Source organism: Hemicordylus capensis, chromosome 11 (genome assembly GCF_027244095.1).
Source record: "Hemicordylus capensis ecotype Gifberg chromosome 11, rHemCap1.1.pri, whole genome shotgun sequence".
Lineage (NCBI taxonomy): Eukaryota > Metazoa > Chordata > Lepidosauria > Squamata > Cordylidae > Hemicordylus > Hemicordylus capensis.
Genome location: NC_069667.1, coordinates 5,153,765 through 5,178,338, shown reverse-complemented (window position 1 = coordinate 5,178,338; position 24,574 = coordinate 5,153,765). Strand labels below are relative to the sequence as shown.

General features: G+C 47.0%; 1 protein-coding gene across 3 annotated transcripts; it reads left to right on the top strand.

Annotated features, from left to right (window-relative positions):
• Positions 1-4,237: 4,237 nt before the first annotated feature.
• On the top strand, positions 4,238-23,253 carry SERTM2 (serine rich and transmembrane domain containing 2). Of its 3 annotated transcripts, none has more exons than XM_053274188.1 (3): positions 4,238-4,275; positions 13,714-14,025; positions 19,405-20,843. In XM_053274188.1, exon 3 carries the CDS (start codon positions 19,897-19,899, stop codon positions 20,170-20,172), a length of 276 nt encoding a protein of 91 aa, XP_053130163.1. In that variant the 5' UTR covers positions 4,238-4,275; positions 13,714-14,025; positions 19,405-19,896; the 3' UTR covers positions 20,173-20,843. The 3 variants fall into 3 exon arrangements, 2 of the variants coding, with proteins under 2 accessions (XP_053130163.1, XP_053130162.1); XR_008311661.1 differs by lacking the exon at positions 4,238-4,275 and adding an exon at positions 21,875-23,253 and having other exon boundaries at positions 13,610-14,025; positions 19,405-20,498; XM_053274187.1 differs by lacking the exon at positions 4,238-4,275 and having other exon boundaries at positions 13,610-14,025.
• Positions 23,254-24,574: the final 1,321 nt, after the last annotated feature.

The following is a 24,574-nucleotide window of genomic DNA, read 5'->3' as shown; positions in this document are numbered from 1 at the left end:
AAGGACAATGTTTCAGTAATTAATGGAAACAAACAGGGGGGGGGGGGGAATCATGCTCCTTCATTCAATTTAAGCTCTCTTCATTTTCCACAGTAGAGTAAATTTTCTAGATGCATCTTGTAGACCTCCAAGTACTGGAAAGGAAGTTCCCTTAGCTAAGCAGGGTCCTCCCTGGTTGCATTTGAATGGGAGACTCCATGTGAGCACTATGAGATATTCCCCTCCGGGGATGGAGCCGCTCTGGGAAGAGCAGAAGGTTCCAAGTTCCCTCCCTGGCAGCATCTCCAAGATTGGGCTGAGAGAGATTACTGCCTGCAACCTTCAAGAAGCCGCTGCCAGTCTGTGAAGACAAGACTGAGACTAATGGTCTCACTCAGTAGATGGCAGCTTCCTATGTTCCTAAACAGACTGCCAACATCAGTTCCCTTATCAGTACTGAATGAATAGCTTTATTACAATCATAGATCAGATGTAAACACAACAAATTTTACAACATTCAGATAAGAACTCTAACAAAGTAAACATTTTAAGGTAAGATCTAAAGGGTAGACATTAATTGTTGGCAGATCTTAACAGTGGCCACACAAAATTTAGCAGCCTTGTGTGTGGAAGAAAATTTCTTGTCTGCAATTGACATAAAATTCAGCCAGGGTAATGTAATAACAAGGGAGTAACGGGACTACATCGAATGTTATTATAAAAGGAATAACATGGTAATATGTGGTGGACAGATTAAACCGTTATTTAATATATAGCAGAATCCTCGCTCCCCTAACAAATTTCTTTGCTATCCCTTGGCTACCCCGAGTGAGTTAAAAACATAAGTGCATAAGAAATGCCTTGCTGGATCAGGCCCAAGGCCTATCTAGCCCTTTAACTGAGCAAAGAGAAATCTTTTAAAAGTAGTGATTATATTTATCAGGGGGAGAGCAACTGGCCCTATCCATCCCCAGCACTGTATCCCTCCAGTAGCTGTTGCTGGTGTCTACCGTATGTTTCTTTTTAGATTGTGAGCTCTCTGGGGACAGGGAACTATCTTATTTATGTATTATTTATTTCTCTGTGTAAACTGCTTTGAGAATTTTGTTGAAGAGCAGTATATAAATATTTGTCGTTGTTGTTGTTGTCATAGTCCCGCTATCTCTCAGTGCTGCCTTCATTCTGCATTCTCAGCTATCAGAGTGGTGTCATCAGCGTAGCGCAGGTTATTGATGTTTCTTCCTCCAACTTTAAGCTAAGTTTAGTAGTGGCCATTTCACACCAAAGAGGCAAGGAGAAGTCAACAAGGCTGTCTTTGAAAAACTGGTCTGAAATTCTGCTTAAAATCACATGAGAAGCAGATGTGTCTGGAAAGACAGGGAGACCAGAGGCGTATCTAGGGAAAATAGTGCCTAGGACAAGCGCAGAAATTGTGCCCCCTGTCCAAACATCTGACACCCATCTTTCAGATAACTTTAACATATGATCAGCTGAAAAATACAAGTCAAGCTCCTTAATCTTTTAATATTTCAAAAACTATTTAGCAGTGGATGTAGCCAGACCCAAAAATGCTGGAAAACTACAAATTTCAGTATGCTGGGGCTCATGAAATACACAAATACTATGTGGAGGTGTACTTGGAAAACCAAACAGAAGTGCTTGTCTAATTCTCTACTATGCATTGTAGCATCACTATTACATACGTTTTAAAAATAAATGGTGAATTGGACTTTTCCCAGATGCTCTGAAAATAATTAAAGAATATACAGAGAAAACTGTGTCACTGCTTGGAACATATTCTAGTCTTTCAGAAAGACAGTTCAAATGACAGAAAGAGAGCAAGAAACTCCCAGTGGGCCTTAATACTAAGGATTTCACACTGATTCAAAGACAAACTAATCATTAATAGCCATATTATTAAGACATCACATTTAACTCACTTATCACAAGAAGCAAAGTAAGAGCAAAGGAATACAATCTCCCCTCCCCCCCCCAGTTACCCCCTCCATTTCAGGACTCATTCACAGGCTGTGAAAGTGAAGTGCTATTTCAGAGATTCTCAGGGGTGAAGGAGATTTGGAGTGGGGCGCGGAGTTCCCCGCTGGCTGACAGTTGGCTATGCTAGCCCCCACACTCCAAGCATCCTAAAAATGGTGCAACCCAAGCACAGGTTAGGGTCTCACCAGATTTTTTTTTACCATTCTAGGGAAACTGGGAAGAAATAGAAGTCATTCACACAATCAAAAACTCTGTTCTACCCGGGTTTGGGAGTTGTGTGTGTTCCCAGTTTTCGGCTGTGTGGAAGCAAGGTAGGAGGGAAACCTGGGTAGAAGTGATTGTGTAGAAGTAAGGCAGGAGGGAAACTTGGGTAGCTGTTCCTCCGTCCTTGCTTCCACACAACTGAAAACTGGGAGCACACACAGCTCCCAAACCTGGATAGAACACAGTTTTTGATTGTGTGAATGATCTCATAGTCTCCAACTTCTGGGAAGAACTTTATATTGGGTGACCACAATTTTGCCCTCAAAAAAAATGGTGTGTTCATCCCCTTTCGCGGTTCCCACCTTCTCGATTTTGGCCCAGTTCTAGTTTCTGTCTGAGACACTGATCTGTATGTTTCTCCTGACTGGAAAGAAGAAAGCCTATAGCAGTGACTCATACAGAGATGCAGCAGAGAGTATCCCCTAAGAGTAGGACAATGCTGCTGTTTCTCTTCTTTGGGAGTGACTGAAGAATCCCATCACAGCCAGCAGAGAGAGATCAGCCTAACCCACCTCACAGGGTTGTTGTGAGGACACAAAGACTTTAAAGGGGGCTTGGACAAATTCATGGAGGATAGGGATATATATGGCTGCTAGTTGTGATGGCTATAGGCCACTTCCAGGCTGGATGCCTCTGAAGACCAGTTGCAAGGAAGCAACAGCCTTCCTCTCTTGCTTGTGGGCTTCCCAGAGGAATCAGGTGGGCCATAGTGCAAAACTGGAGGCTGGACTAGATAGGCCATGGACTTGATCCAGCAGGGCTGCTGTTACGTCCATGTGCACCACCCTGAGCTCCTCGATGTGGGTTATAAATCTAATAGATGTGCAGCAGAATTATGGCCTCCCAGCAAAGGCTGATGAGAAAGAGGCACAGCCAGAGCAGGGACTCATTCAGAGACCTAGGGGTCAGCATCCTTCGCATTGGGCTCATAGGAGCGTTTAGTTATTGAATGAAAGGATTTCTCATGACACACTAGCACTTTCCCCACAGAGTCATAGGAACATAGGAAGCTGCCATATACTGAGTCAGACCACTGGTCCATCTAGCTCAGTATTGTCTACACAGACCGGCAGCGGCTATTCCAAGTCTGCAGGCAGGAGTCTCTCTCAGCCCTATCTTGGAGATGCTGCCAGGGAGGGGACTTGGAAACTAGATGCTCTTCCCAGAGCGGCTCCATCCCCTAAGGGGACTATCTTACAGTCCTCACACTTCTAGTCTCCCTTTCATACGCAAACAGGTCGGACCCTGTTTAGCTAAGGGATCAAGTCATGCTTGCTACCACAAGACCAGCTCTCCTCTACACTGTCGCCATTTGAGAAGTCTGATCTTTTCCAACTGTCCTCATTCTCCAACTAGGGCAGGACTACAACTCCCATCATGCCCTGCCACAGTGACAGGGGGTGATGGGAGTTGTAGTCCAGCAACATTTGTGAACCCAGGTTTGTGAACCCCTTCCTCTAGGGTCACGTGAACCCTGTATTCATCAACTGTCAGTGAGCACCACCCTTGCACTTCGAAAGAGGTCTTTCCCACCAGCGCCTTCCTGGTTACTGCTATTGTCAAGAGACTTCCCAGAGAGCTTCAGAAGGAGAATTCTGTGCGAGTTGGGCTGACATGTTAAGACATTAAAGCACTCCAGTTATTTCATGAGCTGTGCTGGAGCAGAGCGCCCGGTGTGTGTGCCACAGAACGGTAATCATTTGTACACAAACCAGAGGCTTATAATCCTATTTTATTTGTTTTTCCTAATCCCAGCTCAACAACAGAGGCAGATACTTCCAAAATGCCTGGAGGCTTTCGCTGCCTGGCACGATGGCGTATCCTCAACGCATATGCCCATGCAGTGGAAGTTCTGCAAGTGGAAACCGAGACGGCACCACCAGGAATCCGTGACCCAGAGTGCAGATGTGGTGCAAGCCAGGATGGTTGTCTGTATGGCCAGGCAAGCAGTGGTCTGAGATTTTCTCCCTTTCTCATAATGGCAGAACCATGGCCAGTGGATTCAAGACAGGCAAGGACTTTGCAGCAATTAAGGTATGGAACTTCTCCCCACTGGATGTAATTATGGCAGAGAGGCGATTCTCACCATCACCATGGGCAGGAGGGGAAGGTGCAGGGGAGAGGCTGCTTTTAATGTACCTTCCCGCCAGACAACCAAGCAGATTGTCTTCGGGGAACTCCGCGCACAGCCACACGCTCCGCACTCCACTATGGAGCACGGAAGGGATCTTCGGCCGGAACTCCTTCCAGCTGCCCGCATCCCGCCATTCAACATGTCGCGTGCCTGTTGCATTGGGAGATTCCCCCGCCAGACGGGTCTGCTAGGCGCCCAGCTCTGTGTCTTCTCAGGCTGCGCACGAGAAGAGGAGACACACGATACAAAGCAGCCGGGTTCAGAGGCAGCTGCGGAGCGGAGGGATCCATGAGGACCCTCCCGCTTCTCACAACCAGCCTAACCCAGGCTGGGCTGCCCCAGGCCGGGTTAGGCTGGTCGTGAGAACAGCCTCACATTCATGTTGAGAAGCAGTATACAACCAAAGCTCTCTACTTCCCTCCCTTTCTGTATTCTGGTGTAAGGTTGGCACTTTCTTAGGCATGCAATTTGGGCCTAAGGACCCAATTTGGTCCATAGGTCCTCCCTCCCTGCCTTCCTCTCCCTCCTTCCCTCTCCCTCCTTTCCTCTCGCTCGCTCCCCTCTCTCTCCTTCTCCCTCCCTCCCTCCCTCCCATAATTTCCTAATCTATCCATCCATCTATCTATCACTTCACATAACCACTAGCCAGTCCATACACTGTGAACATGTCCATAAAATGTCGACATCTGAGAGAGTGTGTTCCTGGTGGGTCCAAAACTGCCCAAGTCTAGCTCCTATGCTAGATTCCCGATATTCGCACAGTATTCTCCACCAAACCTGCATTGGAAGTTGGGCAGAGAACACACTCAGTCGCTGACATTTATTTTTTTTTACATGTTTCTAGCTTTCAGACTAGCTGCTGGTCATGTCTTCCTTCCCTATCTGATCTGTCTGTCTTCCCACTTCCCTTCCGTCTTCCTTTGCACATCTATCTGCTTCTCTATGTCATCTTGATAGCATATTCTGGTACCAACCAGCCCATGTTTTTAAAGTTAGTTTCTAATAGTTTGGATATAAAGGCATATTCAGAATAAAATCATATGCTGCTAGCCAGAAATGACTCAGCTGGGGGTGAGGGGGGGGGAATAACTGTAAGCTCCATTCAGAGTTTACTCAACCCCATGACTCCAAGACAATGATATAGTCAAGAACCCGTCTTCCTCCGAGATGCTTTGGGCGAAATTTCCCATCAAGTCTGGGTTGTTCTATGGATCACAGAGGAGGTCACAGGAAACCCAGTTGTTCTGATGTGAGTCAAAACCTGAAAATTCTGGTTGCCTTTTGCCAAGGGCTGGGGTTGTTTTGCTCAAATCTAATAATAGCAAAGGGGAGATGAAAGCAGAATCTGTTGACCCCAGTGGGGCAGATCCAAAACAAAGTGCCTAATAAATTCCTTCCTGTTAAAACTGCGCTGCTTGATGTGCATGTGACACAACAAGGGGAATACCACATACACACACACAGCTGAGCTTCAAAAATGCCAAATCCCCACAGAGCACACAAAAATGGGAAGGACTGGGAAGCAGCATTAGACTGCTAACTAAAGAGGTAGACAGAGGCTTTGGAAACATTTGACTGACCATAGGCTTGTTCACATGACTGTTCAGTGGGTAGGACAAACCTTTGTCCCTTTGGGTCAAAGCCTTTGTCGCTTTGGGTAGAGACGTGTGAGCTGGATTGATTTGAACTGTGGTTTGAATCGAGCCGGCCCGGATCGGCAGGTCCAAGTTCGAACCGGCCCCAGTTCTAAGAACCAGTTTGCGATTCAGTTTGGGGATACTGGTAAAGGGGGCATCCCTAATCCTTATCCTAAAGGTGCCAGGGGGGTTGTGAGGGAAAAGGGTCTCCATACCTTTAGTGGAGGTGGCAAGGCAGTGACAGAGACATTGGAGGCAGTGGTGGCAAGGGCTCCTCCAAGCCAATGACAGTCTAGTCTAGCTGCAGCCCGGTTTGGGCTTCTGCACACATGCAGAGCACTGTTCCCTCTAACAGGGATTCCCAGATGTTGTTGACTACAACTCCCAGCATCCTCAGCTGCAGTGGCCTCTGGCTGGGGATTCTGGGAGTTGTAGTCAGTAACATCTGGGAATCTCTGATGCAGAGATGGAACACTGAGGGAACTCTGAGGGAACACTGATGCAGAGGCCATTTCTGTGACCTCTGTGCATGTGCAGAGGCCATTTGCATCACTATGCAAATTGTGTGCAAAGGGATTCCCCTTGACAAGTATCCCCAAAGCGGCCCGTGAACCAGTGTGGCCCAGGTTCCTTCCTTGTCAGCAACTTCAGGAGAGAAGGATGCTTCTCCTGTCTCCTTGGAGAAGCTGCTGCCAGTCAGTGTAGACAAACCTGAACTAGGAACATAGGATGCTGCCATATACTGAGTCAGGCCATTGGTCTATCTAGCTCAGTATCGTCTTCACAGACTGGCAGTGGCTTCTCCAAGGTTGCAGGCAGGAGTCTCTTTCAGCCCTATCTTGGAGAAGCCAGGGAGGGAACTCGGAACCTAGATGCTCTTCCCAGAGCAGCTCCATTCCCTAATAAGGGGAATAGCTTCCAGTGCTCACACTTCTTGTCTCCCATTCATATGCAACCAGGGCGGACCCTGCTTAGCTAAGGGGGCAAGTCATGCTTGCGACCACAAGGCCAGCTCTCCTCTCCTCGGAGATGAGAACTAGATGGATCAAGGGCTTGACGATATAAAGCCACTTCCTCAGTTCCTATGAAGTCCTGACTCTTTACCTGTCTGGAGTCTGGACTCCCCTCGAAACTATCCAGAGTCTGCCTCCTGAGCAGCATCCAGACTCCTGCCCCATCAGAGGTCCCAGCACAGCCTTCAACCCCAGCCTAGAACAAGAAATTGAGTGAGCAATTAGTCAAGAAGAAGGGCAGTGAAGAGTGACATTGACCTAGGTAAGCCATAGGAAGTGACAACGGATGCCTCAAGCTGATGGATTTGGGAGCTTCAGAGTTTAACTTCCGTGATTCTTATTTTTTCTGACATATTCAGTGCACCAGTGGAGCCAGAAATCTGTAACCTTAAAATTAAGTTGCTTTCCCTGGGGATCTGCAGAGACGCTTCGCCAACACACTCTGCTTCAAAATGGAATCCACTACGCATGCTGATGTCACCTGAACTCAGGGTCCTCTAAAGAAAGAGACTGGAAGGAGATTCGGGACGGACAAAATAAAGGACTTCTACAAATAGCAAACAACTAACTGGTGGAACTCACCGCCACAAAAAATTGTGATGGCATTGGCCACTAGATTCAGGTTTGTTTAATTAACAGTCCACAAATTTTCATTTTTAAAAATTGCAAACAAATATACAATCCTGTAAAATGCAAAAAAAAAAAAAAAGTTAATACACAAAAGGGACCAATAATTAGGTCATTAAGAATGAATTGTTATCGTTGCAGTTAAGTTTAAACACCATTACACTGAGCAATACCCATGAATTCATTTTTAGATTTTTATCCCACTGCTCCTTCAAGGAACCCAGAGGTTATGTTTATATTCATAACAGCCCTCAGAGGTAGGTTAAGCTGAAAGAGAAGTGAATGGCCCAGAGTTACCCAGTGAGTTTCATGGCTGAATGAGGATTTGGTGGAAATTGTTTACGAAGAATGGGGGAAATTGTGAACTTTGCAATGGACTAGGTTACATAGAAGCAATCAAAGACTATGAGGTTATTCACACAATCAAAAACTGTGTTCTACCTGGGTTTGGGAGCTGTGTGTGCTCCCAGTTTTTGGTTGTGTGGAAGCAAGGTAGGAGGAAAACCTGGGTAGAAGTGATTGTGTGGAAGCAAGGACGGAAGAAAAGCTATTTAGGGTTTCCTCTGATCTTGCTTCCACACAACCGAAAATTGGGAGCACACACAGCTCCCAAACCCAGATAGAATGCAGTTTTGGACTGCGTGGATTTTTATTTATTTATGATATTTATTTATTTAAAATATTTCTATACCACCCCAAACCTACGTCTCTGGGCTGTTTATGTCTCCGAGGCTGAATGGCCTCAGGATAGAGTTGCATCAAATTCCTCATTTGACATGGACACTAACCATTCACACAAGGAAGACCACAGTATCTCCCTTCCAAAAGAGCTCGAGAACACTGATCCACTGAGAGGCAGAGATCAGCTGCTGACAACCTCGTCTGAGTTTCCCTGCTGTAGCATCAGGTCCAAAATTAGGTCCAGTCAACCCAGATAACTGGGGCACTGACCTTGGGGGAGCACTGAGCCCTTCAGTTATTCTGAAGCATAAACACCGTCTACAGGAGTGGAGGATCAACTTTGTTTCTATTTGACCTTGGGGGACAAATATGACATACATAAATATAGGTTTACAGATCCATGCTTGCAAATTTATCGACTGGCATGGCAGACCTAAAGCATGCATGGAAGTCAGGGAAGGAACTGCATTCAAGTCTTCCAGTGCTGCTGAAATGGAGAGCAGCATTGATGCTGCTGCCAGCCTGGGCTATCACCTGGTCTAGGCTGGTGTCACCAGACAGGCAGTCCAAGGGGTTGATCTCAGGACCCCGTGTTTGCAAAGATCAAGGCAGGAAGTGGGGAGGGTGATCGTGTGCGAGCCAGGAGCTGGGTGGTACAGGCATACCCAAGCCACATTCTGTCCACAGGATTTTATAAAGGGTGGATGAAAAGCCATCCTACAGAAGAACAGCCCCGCTGGATCAGGCCGAAGACCATCTATTCCAGCCTCCTGTTTCACACAGTGGCCCACCAGATGCCACTGAGAAGCCCACTGGCAAGAGCTGATGAGGGCATGCCCTCTCTCCTGCTGTTGCTCCCCTGCAGCTGGTCTTTGGAGGCAAATTGCCTTTGAGGCTGGAGGTGGCCCATAGCCACCAGACTAGTAGCTATATTTAGTAGCTACTAAAGTAGCTTAAGTAGCTTTTTAAATTGTAAACCGTCCTGAGCCATTTTGGAAGGGAGGTATATAAATCAAATAAATAAATAAATAAATAAATAAATAAATAAATAAATAAATAAATAATATTGATAGACCTGTCCTCCGTGAAATTATCTCAACCCCTCTTGAAGCCATCCAGGCTGTTGGCTATCCCCTCATTTTGTGGCAGAGAATTCCATAGGCTGGTGATACGTTGTGTGAAAAAGGACTTCCTTTTGTTGGCCCTAAAATTCTTGGCAATCAGTTTCATGGGATGACGCACCTCTCTGTGGCAGAGAGTTCCACAGGTTAATTAATTCCATAGATGAGAATTCTGTAGCTTAGTCCTCCCCAGCTCCCACACAATCCCTCAGCTGCCAATCAGGAGTGTTCATGGCTCTCCTCCCTTGGCTGGATGCTCTCCAATCCTGTTTCGGGTCCCGAGAACAGCCCTAAAGTCTGTAAGGAAGACAAAGCCAAGCTTGGCTGCCCGTGAGAACCACCAGGAGCCCCAGGGCTCCCCGGCGGCAAACCTGCCTACAAAGCCCGCCGGTTAGTCGAAGTTAAGGGTGTGAGTGTGCCCTTAACTCAGGCTAACTGCTCGTTGGTCAGCACAGCTGCGGGCTCCTGGCTGTCACCGAGGGAATCCCCACAATGCACTGTGCACTTGCCTGGGGCAGTAGGGGCTCATCAGGATGTGCAATCTGAGCACCCAGCAACTCTACGAGATCGTCTGTGGGGGAGGTAAATTCCTCTAGCCTTGCCCACCGCCTGGCCTCAAGCCAGCTCACAGGATTGCGAGCAAGGGCTCAGTCATTCAAACCTAGGTTTAAGGTGGGTTACCAACATCAGAGCGATTGTGTGAACCCACCCCAAGGCAGGCATCTCAGATTCGTCTCGGGCAATCAGCCACTTTGGTGTGGGTTCACACAATCCCACTGATGTTGGTAACCCACATGGAACCTGGGTTTGAGTGACTGTGTGGACCAGGCCACAGCCTAACAAAAATGGCTGCATCTAATCTGCTCTCTCAGCCTGAGCTTGCTTCACAACGACTCTTCTTGTTTACAGCACAGCATTTGACACATTTGCAGCTCGGAAGATGTAAACACTTCAGGGCCTTGTGATTCTCACTTGAGAACGAGGAGCAACCTTCCCGTCAGCAGAGGAGGCTTCCGTTTTGGTTGGAGAACTTCAGACAACACACCCTTGAAGCAGCTCAGCTTGGGGCGACAGACGATCTGGAAGCCATGTGGCCTTTCTGTTAACTGGGGCCAAAAACGGAATTCAACGACCCAGGGTGGTGTGGGGGAGCCCCGCTCAGAGGGGAGAAATTGTTCCTCCAAGGGTAGAAAACAATTCACCGAGCATGGCACACCCACCTGGTGACCGTTCTTTGCAATGCCATCAGCAATCTGTCAGGCAAGGCAGAGAGATGTCTGGTTCTTGCAGCCAGGGCCAGAAGCCAGTGAAGCGAAAAGCTGCAAACATCCAGTAAAGGGGCCGACCCAGATATTGTGGAACCTGTGCAGAAGATATTGTGGAACAGATGCAGAAGAGGGCAACCGAGATGATCAGGGGCCTAGAGCACCTTTCTTATGAGGCAAGACTACAACACCTGGGGCTTTTTAGTTTAGAAAAAAGACGACTGCGGGGAGACAGGATAGAGGTCTATAAAATCATGCATGGTGTGAAGAAAGTGGATAGAGAGAAATTCTTCTCCCTCTCACATAACACTAGAAGCAGGGGTCATCCCATGAAATTGATTGCCAGGAAACTTAGGACCAACCAACGGAGATACTTTTTCACACAACGCATAATCCACTTGTGGAATTCTCTGCCACAAGATGTGGTGACAGCCACCAACCTGGAAGGCTTTAAGAGGGGTTTGGATCACTTCATGGAGGAGAGATCTATCAATGGCTAGTAGTCGGAGGGCTATAGGCCACCTCCAGCCTCCAAGGCAGGATGCTTCTGAATACCAGTTGCAGGGGAGTAACAGCAGGAGAGAGGGCATGCCCTCAACTCCTGCCCATGGCTTCCAGTGGTATCTGGTGGGCCACTGTGTGAAACATGATGCGGGACTAGATGGGCCTTGGGCCTGATCCAGCAGGGCTGTTCTTATGATGGAGGTAAGGTGCCCCACGCCCTGGCCAGCCCCCTTTTCAGAACTAACCTCGCAAATCTTTGGAAATATATTGTGGGGGGCAGGGAAGGGGGGAGGCTGGTAGAAGTCTCCTCTTCTCTCCTTGTGCTTCTTGCAAGCATTGAAAGCACTGCTCCTTCTAACAGGGATTCCCAGATGTAGTTGACTACAACTCCCAGCATCCCCAGCTGCAGTGGCCTTTGGCTACGGATTCTGGGAGTTGTAGTCAACTACATCTGGGAATCCCTGTTAGAGGGCACACTGGTTGAAAGGAGTGTGAAGGAAGGCGTTCCACTCAATGCTTGCAAGGGACAGGTCAGTCCCAAAGCGCTGATCCGATTGCCATGGTGGGAGGCACAGGAACACAGGAAGCGGCTTTCTGCGGAGTCAGATCCTTGGTCCATCTAGCTCAGGATTGTCTACACTGGCTGGCAGTGACTCTCCAAGGTATCAGGCAGGAGTCTCTCCCAGCCCTACCTGGAGATGCTGCCGGGGAGGGAACCTGGGACCTTCTGCACGAGAAGCAGATGCTCTAACACTGAGCTACAGCCTCATCCTAAAACGAATGACCAGACATGCCCACTGAAATGCACTGGTTCTTTCCCGATGGCCATAGGAATATATTCCATGGCCTTTGGTCCCTCTAGCTCAGGACTGTCTCCACTGACTGGCAGCAGCTTCTTGCAGGCTCCAGGCAGGAGTCTTTGCCAGCCCTACCCAAAGATGCCACCAGGGACTGAACCAGGGACCTTCTGCATGCAACGCAGATGCTCTTCCCCTGAGCTACAGCCTCACCCCATCTTACTGCCCCACTGGTGCCTCGGTAGCATGCCGCCTGATGTCACCGTCTCACCTTGCCTCATGAAAGGGCTGCCCTAATCCAGTGGCTGAGTCTTCCTTCCTTCCTTCCTTCCTTCCTTCCTTCCTTCCTCCATCCCTCCCTCCCTCCCTCCCTCCCTCCTTTCTTTCTTTCTTTCTTTCTTTCTTTCTTTCTTTCTTTCTTTCTTTCTTCTGCCCTTTAAAAGATCTCCCAGGGCAGCTTGGGAGACTAAAACAACCATAGATATTCAGTTCTCTGACAATGGGATAGTCTGTCTCCAGCCTTTGAGGAAACCCGCACAGCTTATGTTTTCAGCTTCCATTATTATAATTGTTATAATAAAATACAACACAGAAAAAATGTGGCATATGATGACAGAACATTATTGGCTGATTTACATATCACTGAAAAATACAGATCTGGTTGGATGTCCTGAACTTTTGTCATTCCAAAATGTAATAAACAAGAACATTTGTTGGCCAATTTGTCTGAGTCCTATAGCAGCTTCATGGAAAATATATACGGCAGTGACAAATATTTATATACTGCTTTTCAACAAAAGGATTCCCAAATAAGATGGCTCCCTGTCCCAAAAGGGCTCACCATCTCATAAAGAAACATAAGATGGACACCAGCAACAACCACTGGAAGGATGCTGTGCTGGGGATGGATAGGGCCAGTTGCTCTCCCCCTGCTAAATAAAGAGAATCATTTTTAAAATGATCATTTTAAAAAGGTGCCTCTTTGCTCATTTATCAGGCACCAAAGATGAGTTTGTCTTAAAAGCAATTCCTTCCTTCCTTCCTTCCTCTCTCTTTCTCTCTCTCTCTCTCCTCCCTTCCCTGCCTTTCCTTCCTTCCTTCTCTCCCCCCCCCCACCACTTACCATCCTGCCATCATTGGTACTTATTTTTATTTATTTTTTCCCACCACCATTTTCAGTAAGGCCAATTTTAGCCACTGCTTTGGGCAACCTTCTAGCAGTTAAGTCGCGATGAAGCACCCCTGAAATCCACGAGAAAAGTTTGTTTTGGTTAACTTATTTATTTCACAGAATTTATTCATGACGAATGTGGCCCATTAAGCTTAACATCAGCTCTCAATCAGCTGCATGGGTTTCTTTGAAAATAACACCGAATAAGCTTTTCAGGTTTAAACACAACAAAACAAACCCCAGCAGTGGTGTCCCTAAATGACATGGCTGAGCTAGCAGTGCCTCCCAGATCCAGCCTTGGCTTTGTGTCTGGCTGCCCAGTAAAGAAAGGAGGAGTTTGATTTGTAGTCTGTGGCATGGGAGGTGTTAAAAGGGTTTGCAGAAACTTTGCTGGTAGTATCACTAGCAGCCTCCTCTTCTTTTCTGCCTGCTCTCTCTCTCCTCTCCCTACTGATGAAGCTAGCTGCACTAGAGAAAATCCTTTCCCTGCCCAGAAAGAAACCTCCTTTTCCCTGCCTGTAGAAGCCGGAGAAGAGAAACCAAGGAGCAACCTTGACTATCCACAAGACAGATGGATTTGCCTCCTGTGAAAAGAAAACTATCAGCCCCGTGAAACCAGCAGTGCCAACCGGTGTCGAAGGAAGAAGCAACATCTCTGCCTGTCGCAATGCAAAACCGTGGCTTCCCAAGGAGAAAAGAAGAAAGTGGACTTTGACAGGGTGCTGTTGGGGGAGCCAGGTCTTCTGGCCAAGCGTGGGCAGCTTAGAGGACAAGCTTCTAGTCGACCTGCAGCTATCTTGGGAGTTGGCATCTTGGTCCCGCTTACAATGACAGGTAATTGTTTGTGCTTTGCAAAATCGGTTTTCCTTTCTGTCAGCCCTGCAAAACCTTAGAGTGCTCTCTCTCTCTCTCTCTCTCTCTCTCTCTCTCTCTCTCTCTCTCTCAATGGTTTTGACATGAAAGCAAGAAACAGACCATCTGCCACCAAAAGATGGAAAGCGTAAACTCCCGACAGATTTGGGTTGAAAAGCATGCATTAAGGTATCACTTTGCGTAGAGCTTTTCTCCCCTGAGAGAACTAAGGAGATTCAAAGGCTGTATACTGTGAACCAGCTATGCCAGGGTATCGATTGCACCGGCAGCGAATCAGATCAAATGCAAGCACCTTCGCTTGCAGACCAGCCAGGTGGCCTGGTCTCAAAAATCCCACGCCGCCTAGAAGATCTGAGTGCTTCCACCAGGCTTTTTGTTTTTGTTTTTGTTTTGCTAAGCAGCAGATTATTAATTCTTCGCCTAAGAACTGTCACATTAGCTGTATTTCACTCTGTCTCCTTGTAACCATCACCGCATTCTGAGTCAACAAAACTAGCTCTGGAAAAGTCAGTGAACCTGTTAAGAGAACGTCAACTTATTCTGCAAGGTAGCAAAGAAATGCTTACTTGTCTAGCTATGCCAAGGATGTTTGCCACAGTTGCTTAGCTATAGGAGAGTCTTATTATTTGGCCTCTGGGCTCGGGGAACCCAATTTCCCTTTTCTTTTTGTTTACCTGTAAGTTCAGGGTTGGTTAGATCAAAAACAGATCACTGATTATTCTGAGCTTTTTGTGTCTTACTATACTTGACTAACAAGCAGAAGGTTGCTGGTTCGAATCCCCACTGGTACTATATTGGGCAGCAGCGATATAGGAAGATGCTGAAAGGCATCATCTCATACTGCGTGGGAGGAGGCAATGGTCAACCCCTCCTGGATTCTACCAAAGAAAACCACAGGGCTCTGTGGTCGCCAGGAGTCGAAATCAACTTGACAGCACACTTTACCTTTACCCACAGGGCAGCTATTGGCATTAAATTATTTGCTGCACTCAGGATTCCTCTTTCATGTAGCCCCAGTGCAGGGTGCTGCAATCAGTCAGCTGTTGGATTTGGAACCCTGGAATTTGGGTCCTGAGTTCAAATTCTTGTGCAGTCGTGCAGTGCAGCTGGTGACAGTGTGCAAAAGCATGTTCACTTGATCTAATCTATTTTGCAGGTTTGCTGGTGGCAGAGGTGGGGGGAGACTGAAAAGAGAATTCCCAAGTGCAAAGCTGGACAGTGCTAAGAAAGATAATTATATCCGTCGGAATTCAATGTTTCTTCCTCTCCTCACTATACAAGCACACGCCCATTTAATTATATTGTATCTTCTGATGGATTTTGATTATAAACCACTTTGGAGGCAGTCTTGGCTGCAAAGCAGGGCATTAATATAAAATAAAATAAAATATGAACAGTAGAGTGCATGTAACACTCTGGTGTGCTAATTAAAATTCTTTTATTTATTCGTTCGATTTATATACTGCCCCTCCAAAATGGCCACCCTAAAATAAAAAATATGTAACAACTAAAATCAAAAACCAATTAAGAGGAGATGGGACCGGTTCATAGGATAATAGGGAACTGCCTTAAACTGAGTCAGGCCATTGATCCAACCAACTCAGTATTGTCTACACTGACTGGCAGCAGCTTTCCAAGGTTACGGGTGGGAGTCTCTCTCTGCCCTCTCTGGAGATGCCAGGGAAGGAACTTGGACCTTTCTGCATGACAAGCAGATACCTACCCCTGGATTGCAGTTCCATCCTTAAAAGGAATATCTTACAGCATTCACATGTAGTCTCCCATTCAAATGCAAACCAGGGCAGAACCTGCTTAGCAAAGGGGCAATTAATGCTCACTACCACAAGACCAGCTCTCCTCTTCCTCTCCTCCTCCTCCTCCTCTCTGACTCCATGTCCAAGACTGGGTATGCATGCCCAAGGCCTCCTTTGTGGCCTTATTTGTAATATATTACACAAATGCACACATTTCAACAAAAAGTTAATAAAGTGGTTCAGACCGCAAAAAGAATCAGAACAAGGAAGAGGGCAAGCAAAAGGGTTCCTAAAAACCTTCTCGAAGTCGGGAGATGTGGCGAGCAGGGGGTAGCTTGCCTCTTGACCTCACAAAATATCCCCCGATGCAGAAGGCAACAAAAGTGCTCAATGAGGCCTTGCACACGACCTCTCTGGGGAGGGCGGGAGGGCAGGAAGGCTCCTGCCTGCCTCCTTGCACACGATCATGCTCCCCAGTTCATTCTGCTGCTCACTGTGGTCCGGGGTGTGTCCAGGGGAGGGGGGCCCATGTTCGTCCCTTCCCCAGCAGCCCCTCAGAGTGAGGGAGATAATGAATAAAATAGGGAGGGGTGGAGCTGGGGGGGGCCTCTGGAGCTTGGGGGGCCCGGGTTCTTTGAATCCATCCACTCAATTATGGCTACACCCCTGGTTGTGGCACACGAGCAGCAGAGCAGGGAGCTGCAGGAGGAAGTCCTCCAGCATCCCTCAATGCACTGTGCCAGGCACACGATCCTCCCCCAGCTGGGCACTCTTGCTGCCCAACTCTATGTGTGCTCAGGCGATGGCCACTGCAAGCACACATAAGACCCTGGCCAGATTTAAGGGTGTGCTCACCCCCTTAACCCTGGCTAAAGGCCAGGATCGAGAGTCAAGCTATTTGCGAGGTCGGGGTCGGACTCGATCCTGGCACTCCGCACGAGCAGCCCAACCCAGGCTGGACTGCCCTACCTGAGCTGGCCTGCTCGTGAGCCCAGCCTTACTGTAAACATGGAATTTGGTTGTGCTCATCCACTTCCTCCCTGAGCCGGAGGAAGTTACGGATGTGGGTACGACAGGGTGGAGTACTCACCGAAAGGCATCCACGCCTCTGTCTTCTTCCTCTTTGTAATTATCTCCGCTCCTTGATCTCTTCCGTTTATTTAAAACTGCCCAGTAGAGGCTCATTAATCAGAGCCCTCAGTTTGTAATTGATTATATTAAGACTTGAACTGCAGGCTAATGCTCTAAGCATAACGTTACCTAGTTTTTTTGGTAACCACATCACATCCTTTATTGTTGTGATGTGGTTAGCAACAGCGGCTTTTCGGGATTAAATGGCTTTCGCAGCTGAAATAGTGGCAGACAAAACGGGAGATGGCGTGGCCACACCCAACCAGTCTGTATTATGGCCCACATGGCCATATCCCGTGTCCCCAATTGTCCTGATTTACCAGGTTCCATCCCAGTTGTGTTTCCCATCTGCCCTTGATGGTTAACTGAGACCACTATTTTGCTTTTGGGGGAGAGAGTACATCAGCCAGTGGGGATTATTTGATCAGAACCATCTGGGGGAACAAATGTTCATGGTGATTTTTGAGGAGGTCTATGCCCCTAGAGATGGAAAAGAGGTGATAGCATTGTAATACTATCAGCTTTCAGTGTGTGAGCATGCTTTTATTCTCTTGACCATATGGCCCACAGCCGCCCAATTGGCAATGGTGTTTTAAAAGCTTTTAAAAGTTTTTAAAGCACAAAGACGACTATAAAGTTTTATTGTTGTCAGAGAGATGGAAATGAAAATGGGCAGGGATGTCCTCCAAAGATTACTCCATGGAGACAGCACAACAATTTGCTCGTTGTTATCCTATCCCTTTCCTCTGTCCAAAAATGATGACAATTTTACCATAATCGTTTGGGGTTAGAGAGAAAGAAGGGATTAACACTCAGAAAGCACAAGGATGCTATAACCTATTTCCCATCTCTAAGGAGGTAAACGTTGCCAAAAATGCCTACCCTCTAGAGATAAGCATTTGTCCCCAGAGATGTTACAGTTGGCCAACATTTATGGGCTTGATTCATTGTTCCCTTTACCAGGGATTCCCAGATGTTGTGGACTACAACTCCCAGAATCCCCAACCAAAAGCCATTGCAGCTAGGGATTCTGGGGATTGTAGTCAACAACATCTGGGAATCCCTGTTAGGGAACACTGATTGGGAATCTAAAAATTCTGATCGTATGCACACACCTATTTTCATTTTTCAGGTTTCAGCCCACTCCCCTAGTTTCCAGAAAGTAAATGGAGATTTAGTTTGGATTTAGTTGAGAGTTGTGGATACAACTTGACTCCAGTGTACATGCGAATGAAGCTGGGAATGTGGACATCAAATGCTAGTGCATTGCTTCTCTTCTGTCATCACCCCACATATCTGTTTATCCAGATAATAAACATGGCTAACAATGTTTGACTCACAGCTGCTTTGTAAGTACAACAAGATAGGAATGTTACACAGTGAGATTAAAAACATTCTGAGATGTTTTTTTAAAGGAAAGTGTTATGGTTAATTTACTAAAATATCCTGCTTTTAAAACCAGAGCAAGACAGACCATTGCAGAAGAAATGCACCCAGGACAGAGAAGAACTTTCAGCAATGAAGAATGGTGGAAATTAGAGGAACCCCAATTTCTCCCAAAATGAAATTTGAATATCACTTTAGGGTTCTTCACAAGGAGAAATATTGCAGAATTTTTCTCAGATGCTTCCTCCAGATCCCTAGCAAGCAAGACATGATGTATCTAGTAGGGGGCTTGCTGGGTGCCGCTGGGCCAGTCACTTCTCTCTCAGCCTAACCTCCTTCACAGGGTTGTTGTGAGGAGAAAAGTATGTAGTACACCACTCTGGGCTCCTTGGAGGAAGAGCAGGCTATTAAATGTAACAATATTGCCAATGTAGGCTTGCAGCTGAGGAAATAGGGCTGCAATTGGTTGGTCTGCATCTCTATTGGCTTCCAGTCACGGTGACTTACAGAGTAATATCACAATTACACAAAGAGGAGGGGCCATTTTCTCCAAGCCCCCTTCACTCTGCTGCTCCCTGCCTGAAAATATGTTCTGGAAGATCCCTTGTCCCTCAGGAATGCACTTTTAGGGGAAATCAGATAAAGAAGAGAGGAGAGGGTTTGGGGAATATGGCAACTTTTTAATTTATTATTAATTTATTATTTCTCTTTGTAAACCATCCTGAGCCATTTTTGGAAGGGCGGTATAGAAATCGAATTAATAATAATAATAACAACAACAACTTCTTCCAGCGTAATGTTACTATGTGTAGTGCTCCCAATCACCTATCTACCTGAAACTTGGCGACGGAGAGCTAGCATGCTTCCAAACATCCAAGTAAAATAAAATGGAGGGGTATTACTGAACAAAATGGAGGACAAAATGGAGGGGTATTACTGAAACATCATCTGGGAGGCCTATACAAATTTCTCCATATCTTTCAGAACCAAGCGGTCTGCTATAAAGTTACAACAATGAAGCAATGCAAAATAACTTTCCCTCCTCTCTCTCTCTCTCTCTTATTTCTAGAAAGACAGCATTGTCAAAAAATGTTGCTAACTCTGGTTATTCTAGAAGAATAACCACTGCTTGCCACTGCTGCTTAGCCTTCTGGTGAGGAAAGGAGACTGGTGCCAGAATTAGACAAGCCAGAAATTAATGGATGGGAGACGCGATCCATTGTGTGACCCTGCTGGCAGCAAATATACTCCAGAAGTGAACCTCAGATAATGTCTGTTCCTTCCAAGAGAGGACTGAAATATTTTTCAACCGAAAAGACTTTGAGATATAAATAGACTGAAAATCCAGTGGGAATGTTACATTGATTGGTACTGCCATTTCACTTCCTAGAACCATGTAAGGAAATGGCCCATTTGTGAGAACAGTTTCCCCATCCAAATTAAAGATTTCAGAATTAGGCAAATGCCATCCAACTCTCCACCATCTAAAGATCATCTCTAGTATGCTGCCAAAGAAAGAGCAACATTTTTTTTACTGAACAGAGAAAATGGACAGTAAGCAATGACTGAGGTCAATTTCAGATTCCGTGGAAATCTTACTGGCCGTTCTCACCCTCCAACCTTAGCTACAGAAGTCTCAACGGCAGATAAATACTCCAACCTATACATGTATGTAGGGTTGTTCCTAACTCTACTGGCTATCCTCCTCATCTTGCTCTTCACAATGCTTCTGCGGCTGAAACACGTCATCTCTCCCATCACCACATCGCCCGAGAGCACTGAGAACATCCAAGAGTTCACGGACGTGGAAATGCACGGCCAGATCCCTAGTGCATAGGAGGCTAGAAGCAACTGACTAGAAACGTGTCTGTGGCAAGGGACACATTCCAGTCAGTGGCGTGGGGGATAGTAAGAGACTGCTTTCGCCCAGGATCAAAATGTGGACAGGCCTTCAAGAATGGACCATTCATTTGACTTTGGAAATGCCAATCCAATATCCAGTCACTTCAGAGAGGCAAAAGCAGCATATGTCATGCTGTTTGGTTACTTACAACCGGTCTGCAAATCAACATATATAAACCTGTGAGACTGCCTTATTCTGAGTCACATCCTTGGTTCCTTTGGCCTGGCACTGTCCACTTGGATAGGCAGGAGCTCTCCAAGGTACTGGCATCCTTATAGGACTGTGTATCCTAGCTACTTCCTTCCAGGAGAGGATGGAGGACATATTGAAAACCTTACAGCAGCAAATAAAAGCAAAGGCAAAAAGGCAAAAAAAAAAAAAAGTGATGCAAACAATAATTGCAAGGATGTAGTGATGTAGTTTCTGGACAGTATAACTGATGATCAAGTTCAGCCTAGTTATAATACCCAAAGCATAACACAACTGCTAAGTTGTGGGTTATTATTATCATTTTTTAATCATTTCAGAGAGAACCTTTGCCTACTTACAAACAGTGGCTTAGCAATTCCATATGGCTCTTTGCATTAAAGAAAGCAAGTCCTAAATGCTCATCTCTTCACAGGTTTGCAGAATCCAGCTTCTCTGGGAAAGGGATATACATACTGCCAACTCAGTGCTCTGTTGTAGCTCTGAAACATAGAGTTTCCCTGACCAGAAGAGCTTCCCCATTCACTCAAACTGGGGGAGATAATCTTCAGATGGATGGATTGGCTTCTTCTGTCCAAATGAGTGGGATCACAGGACCAGGGGTGCAGCTCTTCCCTTGCTAAGCATTTAAGGAATCTCCCCTCATTTTCCTGAACTCCCCACTGCCAAACCTAGTAACCCAGATCTCCTTCCAAAAGTGTCTTTTGGGGATGTGCAAGAATCGCGATTCAAAGAGCGACTCGCAGCACAAGCTGGGGACCTTTAAATGGGAGGAGAGCAGGTCCATACCTACTCCTCTGCTGCTTGCCAAACTTCTTGTTTGGGCAGTGTGTCCCCCAGCTGCCCTTGCACAACGGTGGCATGCACGCGGCCTCTGTGCATGCGTGGTGGCTATTTGCCTATTGCCATCACATGAGAGCAGCCGCGGGGAGTCCCACTGGTGCACGATGGCAGCTGGAGTGTGTGCTGACCAAACGCTGGAAGCTGCAGTGAGCCCTGGAGTTGCAGGTATGGACCTGCTCTCCTCCCATTTAAAGGTGTCGGGTCTGTGCTGTGAATTGCTGTTCGAATCGTGATTCATGCGCATCCCTAGTGTCTCTCCTCTTCCCCCAAAAAAATTTAAGTGAGGACTTGCTCCTCAAGCTTTCCCTCTGTCTGTACCCCTGTGCTGGATGTCTGCACAGAGATCTGATGGATATAGGCCACCTCCAGCCTCAGAGAAAAGATGCCTCAATCCCAGTTGCAGGGGAGCCACAGCAGGAGAGAGGAGGGCATGCCCCTCAGCTCTTGCCTGTGGGCTTCCCAGAGGCATCTGGTGGGTCTCTGTGGGAAACAGGATGCAGGACTGGATGGGCCTCCTTGGGCCTGATCCAGCAAGGCTGTTCTTATGTTCTTAATGTGACTGAATGCATATTTCTCTCTTGATTAGGGTGAATGGGTATGGTTGGATCTGAACTCCATTCCTTAAGACACTAAAGACTGGTGGATCGGAAGTAAGTTGGCAGATCATCCAGCTAAGATTAAGAAGCTCTGCCTGCTCCCAAAAATGGATTGTGTGAGTGGTGAAAAACCAGGACCACCTGGAAGTGACCAGTGGATGGATCAACGGGAGGAGCCATCCTGGTTGGTCGGCGTGGTTGGACATGGCGGGTAATCTTAAATTTGATGTAGGCTGGAGGAGGTTGGTTGCCCAAACTGACTGGCCAGGGTAGCTTCTCCCCAAGTTCCCTTCCTGGTCCTCCAACTGGGCTTTTTTTGAGGGGGATGATGGACGCATTCCATTATTGGGAGTGTACACAGCTCCCGAATCTTAGCAAGATGCTCTACTGACTTACTTCCAACTGTGAGAACTCACCCAAAGAAACCAAATCAGTCTCTCAATGCGGGGACAACCCTCTAGTCTCCGTTAGGGAAAAGCATGGTAACACCTGGAATGTTTTCCTGGATTCCGGAGGAAGCAGGGGAACCCTACTCCTGCATTTCAGATGCTTTCCCAAAATGCCTCATCGATACAATCAGGCCCTAAACTGCTGCCCTGAAGGGGGAAAGCTGCAAAACCATTTCTGCAACACATTTAATTTCTAATGGATGTGAAGTTGTGATCTAACCTCCGACTCCAGCATGCAATCTAGGCTAGAAATCATGTCCCAGTGTGTGTTGGGTTGGGAATCATACTATATAACATGCACCTGCAATCGCACCTCTCTCTCCATGGACCTCGAAAGTACGAATTCCCCAAACATAAGTCATGCTAAAATTAGCAGTTAGACAGATGCCCTTGGCTTGCAACAATAAGTACGACATGCACATCCAGAGCCTTCCAAATAGTAATGGAGTTGGGTTTTACACACACACACACACACACACAAACACACACACACACACACACACACACACACACACACACACACACACACTTTCTTCAGCATGTGGCTTTTTAGGAGCTTGATTTAATTTTGTGTACAAGAGAAAAAATATGCGATAAGAATGCTGATGATCTTATTTACATCTGCAAAGAAAGTGACCTTTCCAGATCTCTGCAGAAGAGCATCAGGGTTATTTTAACGCTTTTGTTAAGCCATCCACAGCGTGCGGCATCGGTCTCCATCTCCAAAGCAGGGTAAGAAAAGCAAACAGCCAAGACAGTTTAGGCGGGCCAGCCCTTGCCTATTGGGATACACATGCTAGGAACAAAATGGTCATATAAGGCTGGCTTTTGCGATGGTCAAGACTTTTCAATTTGTAAACCGCCCAGAGATTTTATATGGGGTGATATATAAATGTGACAAAATAAAATAATAAACCAACTGGGTTGGACAGGTGTGCTACCTCGCTTCGGGAGCTGTGCGTGCTCTTGCTGGCCTGTCAGCAAAAGCCTAGGTAAGAGAGGAGGGGGGCGTGTGTAGGGGAAGCGTAGCAGTCCAGACCCCAAATCGCAGAGCAAAACCAGTTGGGTGAGAAAGCAGCAAAGCAAGAGGTCTTGAGACAGATCTTTAGTATTGGAGAAACTACAAGGATTTATTTAAAGAAAAGGTTACAAACAAATGTGAAGGAGCTTAATTTCAGCTGTAGCTCATGGCTGAAGAGAGAGACCAAAACAAACAGCCATCTCTGGAGAGACAAAATGGAGATTAACCCTGGAAGAACAAAGCGGGGAGGAGTCCAGCACTTTTATCCACCATGACCCTAACCACCGCCCCCCAGTGGTCACTATGAGACATTGTCACTGAGAGCTGATGCTGCCAGGGTCCTAGCTCCAACAACTTGATCATGTGGGATGTCGGTGCCATCCTACCTGGCACTTTTGCCCAGAGGAAATGCGGTCAAGGGATGATGACAGTTGTAATCCAACAGCATCTGGGGACCCAAGTTTCAGAACCCTGGGGATATGGGTTATCTCCTCCTCTTGTACCACCCTGGGTTCTTGGCTTAGGGATCGTTGAGGAGGGGAAAGGTGGGCGTCACAGCAGCACACCTGGAAAGTGGTCCTTTCTAAGGGGCCTCCTGCCCCTTAGAAGCCACAGAAGTCAGGGTGTCATTGCTGGTGTCCCAACTCCTTCCAGGGTCCAGGAGTGTGGGTCAGTTCTGCATACAACAGTAGTCGGAATCCAAAGCAGTGAGCAGGCATTCAGCAGGGTCCTTACAATTGCCAGAAATTGCTCTGATGGACACATCCTAGGCCTGTCCACACAACCATGCACAGGGCAGGACGAGGTGTGCGTGATCCTGATTTTTTGTCATGTATGAGTGACATAGGCAGATTCCGTCCCCCGCTTCTGAACGGGGTAGGAGGAAGAACCCTCCTACCTAGCTGGGGTGAGCAGATGACCGTGCACACCTACTGCCTCCTACCCTGTTTTTTCCACACGGCTGGAAATCAGGAACATGCGCGTGTCCTACCCAGTCAATGATCATCAGAACGAGACTCTTGCATGACTGCTGAGAAGGCTTGCAGTTACAGAGCCCATACGAAATCATGCTGGGGAGGGTTTGCCCATCACCAAATGCCGTGCACCGTAGGATCTAGCCAGATTCCACTAGCACAAAAGGAAGTTCCGCCCCATCTGTTTCATTAGGAGAGGTCATGCCTTCATTTGAGGACTCAGAAGAGGAGGGGGAGGCAGTGAAT

What these genes read in the sequence shown, in the direction of transcription:
- SERTM2 (XM_053274188.1), top strand. Translation starts at nt 19,897, where the DNA reads ATGACTGAGGTCAATTTCAGATTCCGTGGAAATCTTACTGGCCGTTCT.